Below are 10,019 nucleotides of genomic sequence, written 5' to 3' on the forward strand. Positions count from 1 at the left end.
TGTTGCTAATAAAATGGTGTGAAAATCCTTCTGATCTGTTTTGTTGTTGTTAATTTCACCAAAACTAAATGTTGATTACAGTTTTCTTGGGGCTCATACACACACACACAAAGGTTTGTTAATGACAAGCCATGGAGTCATTCGTTCAATTCAAGAAACCTACCCATTTAAAAGGATGTTTGCATCATACACTTTCATATGAAGTGCCTCTTGATTTAAAGGTTTATCAATGGACGTTTTCTGTAATGAGAATGTGCCTGAGCAGGACTCCACAGGACCAACAGTGGACTCAACCAAAAGCATGGTGCATCATCCTGGATTATCTTATTTAGTCAACTGCTGAACGCAGTGTAAATATCCGCTAGCCCCACTCCACAAACAGCAGAGCCATGCAGAGAGTCCTGCAAGAAAATACAAGATCTACTTTTTTTGTGTAGGCCACAGGAATGAAAGTGGGATTTAGACCATTAGGTTTACTGATCAAAGCAGATTTGTTTGGAAAAGTCATACAAACGTATAAGATAAGAAGATATTACAATTAAAAGGGAATAAGATAAGAAGGTATTAATATTATTAAAAAGGGATCAATTACTGATTCAAAATAAGAGTTTGAGTCTGAAGACGACACTGTTGTAGCAGACCTATGTTCATGTAGTAGAGAACACCAGAGAGTAGGACCATATTGCACCATGAGCTGATTTATAAATGAAATAAAAAAATGGCCCGTCCTATATTGAAAAGCAATTAAACTTTTTTTACTTTTTTTTTTTGCTTGGCACATATGTTGGCTATTTGTTGTTAATGAAGGTAGTAAACCAACATCTGTTCATCATCTCAACTCACAGAGGGAAAATTATTGTTATTGCCTAGCGGCAGCCAAAAATTATTCCCCGAAAGCATACAGGTGTAAATATGTCTCAGAGAGAAATCTGTTTTTTTACTTCATGTTAAAGGTCAAACATTAGACATACTGTAACATATAGAAAAGTGAAGCCTGACAAACCTCTAACCACAGCAACAGCGGTTAGGTCTGTTTACGCCCAGATGCAGTCAGCCCTGCAGGTGACGAGGTGAGCAGCGTGACAGCAGACATATTTGAACGGGACGGCTAAGAAACAAGAGTGGCATGCCATAAGTGTGATGATAAACCAACCTGACAGTCAGAAGCGAGGAGATGATAGCCACAATGCAAAGTCATCCGGCTAAAAGACGAAGATGGGAAGCTTTATTCTGACGATGAACGGAGTGAGTCAGAGAGGCAAGCAGACTAATCACACAATAGGAAAACAACTGAAAACTCTTTCAGAGAGGAAATCAAGTTGGTTATTAGAAGGATGAGTCAGAGCTGATGAATGAGAAATAGCACATACCACCGAACACAAAGACAGATGGAGGCGTATAGGAGCTGATATCAAACCGAGGCCTCCCTGGCACAGACATGAATAGCCATTTTGTGACGGCATTAATACAAGGGCACTGCATCGCACATGAAAAAAACCTTCCTCGTCATGATGGATTATCTGTGATGTGGCTACATTCACACTCTCATTTATTCCTACATGAATTGCATTGTAACAGGGAATTACCGTCCGCAATGGCTGCAAATGTATTTATTTATTCTCTTTACAGTCACCATAATTTACATGTAATGCCACTACTTGTCCGATAACGTCACAGTGTGAGGTCTAGAACGCGTTTAGCATATACTGTAGCCTGGCTCAGAGACAACTGCTTTGTTTCATTGCTCTGTCAAAAAGTAAAGGCATCTGTAACATTCAGTCACTGACCAACACCTGATGTGGGAATCAATACTGTTTTTGATTGAGATGTTGTTGTGAAAGGGAGGTTGGAGGTTTGTGGCGGCATCCTTCCATCACGGCTGACACTGTCCAGCTCAGCAAGAGTCTGCCTCATAACTACAAAAAAGCCTCACAATCTATCAGCCGCTTTCTATCACAGAGTCCTTCACCAAGGCTCTGGGTGCGCCTGAAAAGATAATATAAACACCAATCTCTCCCCATAAGTTCACTCCAGCAAACCCTCCAGAATGTGATGGATGATTTGTACTGGTGCACAGCATAGAGTATGCATTTGTATGTGGAGGTGTGTGTTTTGTATCTGTTTCTGTATTTGTTTGCATAAAAGTTTGTCCTGTATTTGTGTGAGTAAGCGCTTGTGCATGCTTTGTGAATTATTTAGAGGCCTAATCGCCTCCAGTGTAAGCAGAGCTCATATAGCTCGGCTTTTAGAGGTGTATCGATGTTTTATGACATGCTTTGAATCATCCCCCTCATCTACCCCTCATCCTGCAGCAGCGTGCTCACTCTCTCTCTCACCCGGTCTGTCCCCTGTGCACTCTCTCTCTCTAACTCTCTAGTACTTGTGTGTGTGTGTGTGTGTGTGTGTGTGTGTGTGTGTGTGTGTGTGTGTGTGTGTGTGTGTGTGTGTGTGTGTGTGGTGTCTGGTCATAATTCCCCAGCAGTGGAATTTAGATGCAGTACAGAGGAGTGGCCATGAATTATGAACATGGTAGATATGAGGCCTTACAACCAACATTACAAGCCAAAGCTTCCTGCCCCCTTTCCTCCTTTCCTCTCCTTGTCCCGCTGTTCCAATCTCTTGTCCTGTTCCCTTCTCTGATTACCATTCCTTGCTCCTCTCCTGCACACATTTTCCTCATACTTACTTTTCTCACCGCCTCCTCTTCCACCTCCTTCATCTTGTGCACTCATTTCAAATTCTTCAGATTGTGAAAGATGAATTGATTTCCTTGAAGTTTAGAGACGTCTGTAAAATTGTGGTTGTTTTCTTTCTTATTTCTGTGTGGATTTTGGGCAAAAAACACAAACAAAAAAACACTCACAATCGAAAGGAACAAGGCCAAAAAAATAAAAATGTGTGGAGCATGAAAGTTCATTCGTCACCTTGGAAACATAAAACCAGAGGCAAACCTCAACGTACCATTTTCCAGACAAGCCAATCACATCCAACAGGCTTCCTCAATGGTTGGAGTTTGCTCATAAAAAGCTAGAAAATGGACCTAAAGTTAAGATTTAAAAAAATAAAAAAATTCTGAATGCAAACATGAACTCAATGAAGACTGAGCTGCTCTAAACACAAAAGACACAAGACATTTTGACATGTCACAGTACGAAAAGCACAAAAACTAAATGAATGATGGCTGAATTCCCTTTAGGTGCTTCACACTCGGGGTTCTGGTACGGTGCATGCTGTCTCACTGTCACACTGCCATGACTTACTGGGACACTTGAGTACAACAGATCCATAATTAATGTTATTAGCAACACCTGTGCTTTCCCTTCTATGACAAGTCAGACTAAACAAATAATTCACTCATCCACCTGCACCCTTGACTACTTCTAATTATGTTTGTATAAAGCATACAGCAGTGTTCTTGAGCATAACGAGGATACAAAACATCCCTTGCCAGTACTTAAGTCCTTTATCTCAGCGTTCCTGAGACCCCTTTCCACCAATATGGACATTACTGCCTAAAATAAACACAGGCGGTGAGTCCAAGCTTTGAGAGGTTGGTAGCACATTTGGAAGGAGCACTTTCCTCAGACTAAAGGCCAAAGTACACTTGCTCACATTAACAATAACAGCAGATGTGACATTTGCTGCGCTCACAAATGTATATATGTGTCCGTAATTAACAAAAGCCTGAGATCTAAAGCAGCTATTCAGAAAATGCAACACACACACACACATGGATGCATAATGCTGTGTCAGATTTGTGGAGAAATAGACATCGTCCACAGATCTCTCCCTCTCTCTGTCACACACACACACACACACACACACACACATGACTGCGTGCAGGAGCCATTACCGCCCAGTGTGTGTAATCTGGTGATTTCTAAAAGGAGAAAAGGCCATGCCTCCTGTCTGAATTTTTCATTGCAGACCCTCTCTGCCTCTGTATAACAACTAATAAATAAGCAATGAATCCCGAGGACACAACACAGAATGGACTCAATTTCATGTCCTCCACACCCACAACACCGACTCCCCTGGATACACATTCTGGCTGCCTTTCATTCTCACTCTGTTCTTGTCTCTATGAGCCCTGTATCTCCCTCCCTGAGTGTTTTAAGAGCTAAATCTGTTGCTGTGTTCCTCTTCCTTTGGTGCTTTCCCTGTGAACTGTACTGGTGCATATGTGCTGGAAAAATGTGTGTGCATCTGTGTTTGTGGATTGAACGTGACCTTTTGCTTTTTTAAATCCACCACCGATTTAGATTTAGACCGCTGGTGGCTTTGAATGAGTCTGAGTGGCACCTGAGCACTTCAGAGAAGCAGTATAGATGTTCACATGAATGTATGCCATAACGTCTCCTTCAGGTTATACAGCTTTTTCTTAGTCAACAAGGGAGTGGGTTGTTTCAGACACGCAGAGAGAGAGTATGGGAGAATAATGTATGTTGTGAGGGAAATCAACAGTGAGATGTTTTGAAGGCAGAAATAGAAGAGTCAATTTAAACTGTAATTTGTCGCCATCTGGTGGTGTCATGAGGATAGTGGCGTGGTTGACACATCCCAGTCAAACACATGATTCGACTCTGGTTGTAATAATTAGACACACAAGCCCTCTTAAGTTTAGCTTGAAGACGGATATTCCTTACTAATGAAACTTCATTGAAATGTTCACAAATTAGTCTATATTGTGAGTTATTTAGGTGTCAAATTGCCATATAATAGGACCATTGATTTTGTAGCCGATATAATTTATTTTGGCAATCATTTGATATGATTATTCGTGCTGATGAGTAATTATATAACATACAGAGGGATCTGTGAATGTTAACGAAAACGGCATTTAGCCCACTTTTCTAAATGTAGGTAGGTAGACAGGAGGCCAGATTCTTAACTACATAGATGCATTACTATGCATACAACTACAATTAAATGTTGGTTGTTTATGGACAGTGATAGTGTTTAATAGTTTGAGAAGTGTCAGAAGGAACGAACTCGCGTTAATATCAGTTAAATATGCAAATATTGTAAAGTCTCCCAAAACTCTCGCGAGAAGAGTGGATCTATCGAAGTCCCGCCTCTCGGTTTCAAGAACCAATCACGAGTCTGTTTACCATCAGCCGCGAATTGCGAACTTCCTACTTTCCTCGGTGACCATTTGCTGCTCCTACTATAACTATACCACACTTACTTTTACAATAAAGACATTATGGACACAGAGCAGTCTGAAGAAACTCACTGTAGTCACGTTTCAACACCGGAGGGGAACGACTTGAAGAGAGGAGCACTGAAAAGGTGACGTTAGCTTCTTACACTAACAGCTAACGTTAGCTGATAGCAACGGGCATACCATTATTTTAAGGCATTGCTTATTCTTTATACATTGTCTCCTCAAGTTTAACACATCCTATCTTTAACAATAGTTCCCTTCCCTCTCTCCCTAGAACTCCCTCCTCACAGTTTAAGAGAGTACACTCCAACTTCAAATCACCTGTAAGTAAACCCCCTCTCTAAAACACACACACACACGCACTCACGTGCATACTTCCATGTGCATCCCAGCCTCATGGTTGCCTGTTTTGCACCTGACAGCTTCAAGTGACAGAGAGTGCTAAAGTTAGCCCTGCAGAGGAGGTAGCTGAGCTGCAGAGAAGAAGAGAGCAGCTGGACACAGAGATAGCACAGCTGGAGGCTGAGTGAGTACAGCTGTGTGCTTTTGTCTTCTTGCATGTTAGCCTTTGTATGCTGAAGGTTAAGTATGTAAATATGTGAATCAATAGTGTTGATCCCCACTATAATCCTGTGAATTACCCATAATGCATGTGCGCTCTTCTTGCCTGTGCATAGTTTTGTTAATCTGATATGTTTTTTCAGTTATTTGTATTGTGTGTGCGTTTGTGCGCCTCCGCATGAGCATTTGCACATTTTTTGTGAGACTGTGTGTGTGTGTGTGTGTTTCTCCAGTGGATGCAGAGTAGAGGAGCTGGAGCATCACATTGATATGCTGCATGAATACAATGACATCAAAGACATTGGACAGTCACTCCTGGGCCGTATTGGTAAGAGAAATGCTTGTATAGACATTTGAATTCACTAGTTTTTAGCAGCATATAAAGGTGCATAACAGTAGAATTAAGTCCAAAAATAGATTCTGGACAGTGATTATAAATAATATACTTATCGGATAGCTTTTGCCATTAACTTTCACGCTGATCCTTTATGGCTTGATTCATTCAACCCTATTGTGAGCTTTCACTCCCACAATGACGTCCTAATCTCTGATGCACGGTCACATGGGGAGTGTAGGAATGAGTCTAATGAGGCGTGGACAATGTACGGTATGACAGCAACATGAACCACCCACAGCATACACGCAACTCGTCTGCTGAATGTAGCAGCCATTTACACGATGCCTCCTCCCCTCCCTCTGTTAGCAGTGGGCTTTTTTTATACACATGACAGATTAAGTCCAGTTGATCGTGTGAGACGTTTTCAACAATTTCTTTTGCAGACTCTCCACACCCGAGTGTTGCGAGATGACAGCTACCCAAATCTGTCTGTTGAATGAGTTGAGTCATGTTTTAAACCTCTTGGCTCATTAATGATACGGCAGTGTGAACACTGAACAGACTAGATGAGACATACAACAATATGTCTCTTTTTTTTTTTTTTTCTGGTGTGATTCGGACCAAAGAAAACAAACTGTACAAAGGTGTCATCACATCCTTAAAACTACTTAAGTTGCTGAGAAGAATGTAAATAATGAACAAAGACAACATCGTGTTCACCACACGGTCATACACGGTTTGTCACAGTCTAATACCTCGTGGTATTTTGATGGGTACGCACCAATGAAATATTATCTCTGTGGAGAAAATGAATGCGAGTGTACTTTAAAAGTGTTATTTAAAAGTAAATCATCAAAGGAACATTTGAATAAGCTGTTATCTGATTGTGTATTGCTTGTAGGGGAAGTGTCGTCAAGTTGTTACACAACCAGCCACCAGAGGGCAACAGAGCAGTGCCTCTGTTTCCCTCCGAGGCCTTAATCATAAACCAGAGCCAGGTTTAACTTCGGACAGTGTTTAATCCCACAACGCTGATTCTGTTGACATAAAGATTACATTGGCCTGCCTATAAAACCTTCATTTCATTAGATTAACACTCTATCTCGAAGCCACTCGGAGTTCTTTCATGTTCTGTGTCCAGTAATATGTTGGCTAATATTGATAAGCGTTGTTGTCATACGTGATATGATGACATAAATATGAATATTGTTGAAATTGCATCAGTTGTGGTGCTATAATTAACAATCGCTTTTACTCCAATCACTGATTCCTTTCTCGGAGAGATCAGAAAGTTGTGTTGACGCCTCATCTTCCCCCCCGACAACTTTTGTCATAACTCCTGTGACGCTGCAGATGTGTCTGTCTGGGCCCACACTAGTATAAGTCAACAGGCTACAATGAGTGTAAGTCTGTGTGTCTTTTAAAATATATTTGTGTGCATGTGTTGCAGCTGCGTCAGGGTGAGGAAGTGTGGAGTTCACACATTATGCTTTTGTTAAGGGAGGTTTTGGTGAATCATAGCCAAGTCCCATTATGGTCTGTGCGCATATCATAACAAACATGACTTTTTGCCTACTTTTACATGCACATGCTTGTTTGTGTGGTGTCAAATAACATCTGGACATCCTCTGATTTAGTCTGCTGGTCTTTGTGGAACATGAACACAGGAACAACACCGATCAGTCGTACATTCCTTAGATGCTTTAATGTCACTTATCTCCCACTTCAGTTGTCTGTTAATAAAAACTGTGCTATCTGGTTTTATATATATATTGTGAGTTTAACGCTTGCTATCTCTTAAATTGTGGGTCAGTACAGTGCAGAGGAGAGTCGGGATGATAATGACCTCTTAGTGAATGGAGGTGGCGTTTCCCCTCTGTCACAATGGCAGTCTTTCACATCCCTCTCACACACACAATTACAATCTCTGTCTGTCTTGCAGACGCATGCATACACTCACAAACTGTCAAATACAAACACTTGCTATATCCTCTATTCCCCCCCCCCCCCCCCCCCCCCCCATCGTGTTCTTTCTCTTTCACACACACACACACACACTTTCACAAAGAGTGTACACTAAACACTTGCTGTTGTATGACTTTATTCTGAGAGGGAGGAGATGGGCGGTCTGAAGAGTGAGAGAGGAGGCAGTACCCCCCCCCCCCCCCCCAAGACAACTGTCCCTTTGTCTCTCAGGCATTAAAGCTATTGTCACATCTCCCAACAAATCTTCTAAATGTACATTTTCAGACGTTTGGAGCTATTTATTTAATCCAGGAGTTTCCCTAATGATACATTTGCCGTTGTCATTCATGTAATACATAAAATATATAAATGTAGACTTGCCTTATCAAGAGTAAGTGACGAAAAGGTTGATTTTGTGGATAAGGTGATAAAATGAAGTTTTTGTATTTACATTTTCAGTTTGTGGTGAAAACAAACATATTTTGAATAAACAGTAAAAGTGTTGATTTTAAATGATTAGTTGTTGACAGTTTTTCCTGACAGATTCTACTGTTTATAAACAATAGTTTTGCCTATATACAGTAAATTAATATAACAAAATCTATTAATTTGACACTGTGGTCTGATATTAACAATGTCAGTGAAAGAAAAGAGACCGAAAAAGTACAATTTTGAACGGAAACCCTTCAGTACCGTAACCCAGCGAAGCCCCGAGTGTTGCCCCGCAGGCCCAACGATGATTGACAAAACATCAAACAATGAACCTCTCTTTAGCTCCCGGCCTTCAAACCCCCTTACTTCAACAGCACCGCATGTGCACACCCACCAAATGAATACGATTTGATTAAGCAAAGGACAAACTGTTGCATCACTTTAGGGCTGAGCTATCGCTTATCATCATCAAGCAGTGCATTACATTAGCATGCTGTAGCAACAAATGCTACAGATTTGTTCATCCCTGTACAAAACAGTGCAAGCCAACTGGTGTGTGTATCGGCACTAGAGGGAGTTGACCCTGTAATCCGCTGAAGGAGCCTGACCCTTACTTTGCTATATCTTGCAGCTGCTGTGAGGGGGGCCACCACACGAGATCTCTACAGCCACTTTGGTCTGGAGCTGGATGACTGAAAACAAAACCTATGAAATGACAGTGGCGAGGATGGTTCCTCAGACCAAGGAGAGAAAAGACCAAAGAACCTTTTCAGATGGGAGGATTGATTTGGACTAAAGACACAGGTTCGCCCATTTTTGTGGTGATTTAGTCTTCACCTCTTTACCGAGTGAGATTTCTAAAGTGAGAATGAGCATAATACGAGGAGAATGAAGCAGGCCCTGCCTGCAGACGTGATATTTAAGAGGCCATTAACTTCAGGCTTTTTTTTTGTTCTGTTTTGACATTTGAGTTTATGTAACTAGAGTTTGGATGATGGCTGCATGAGTGTTTATTACTTTTCTGACTCTGGTTGGTTATTACCAAAAAAAAGAGGGAATGCTGGAGTGTTATCTTAAAGTGTAAAATGAAATGCACTAGCTCTTGGTACATGATGCTTTGTAAGCTGACGATAACATGTAATAAATAAGTCTGTCAGACCACCACAGACACCATGTTCAAATTTGCATTGTCACCTCATTGTCCACTATGGAAATTGAGTTGGACGCATCATAGTTATAGCATTCATTTTGTGGAATGAAATGGTAATATTTGACATGAATACATTTAGCTTATTTTGATAGACTCTTTTATAACACGCCTGTCTGCTGAATTCAACCCAAAATATGACCCGTTAGTTTGCTAACATCCCGCTTAAGGTCATGTTCATCACCACCCACAGTTCTACTGGAGGGGAAAAGGATGTTAGGTAACTATCACACTCCTTTTCAGTTTCCTGTCTGTCTCCACTGTACCATCTGAAGTTCAACTAAAGAGAAAGGGTTGGGTATTTGCTTCCTGTATTTAAAGAAAAAAACTCCATAATGCTGCTGTGCTTG

The 10,019-nt window shown here is 41.1% G+C and overlaps 1 protein-coding gene across 1 annotated transcript; it reads left to right on the forward strand.

The window, feature by feature from the left end:
• Window positions 1–5,173: 5,173 nt before the first annotated feature.
• swi5 (SWI5 homologous recombination repair protein) lies at window positions 5,174–9,637 on the forward strand. The gene is made up of 5 exons (XM_076079415.1): window positions 5,174–5,292; window positions 5,442–5,490; window positions 5,590–5,693; window positions 5,962–6,056; window positions 9,094–9,637. Exons 1-5 carry the CDS (start codon window positions 5,207–5,209, stop codon window positions 9,156–9,158), a joined length of 399 nt encoding a protein of 132 aa, XP_075935530.1. The 5' UTR covers window positions 5,174–5,206; the 3' UTR covers window positions 9,159–9,637.
• Window positions 9,638–10,019: the final 382 nt, after the last annotated feature.

This window comes from Anarhichas minor, unplaced genomic scaffold (genome assembly GCF_050575085.1).
Source record: "Anarhichas minor isolate MPS153535 unplaced genomic scaffold, ASM5057508v1 ptg000073l, whole genome shotgun sequence".
NCBI classification, from domain to species: domain Eukaryota; kingdom Metazoa; phylum Chordata; class Actinopteri; order Perciformes; family Anarhichadidae; genus Anarhichas; species Anarhichas minor.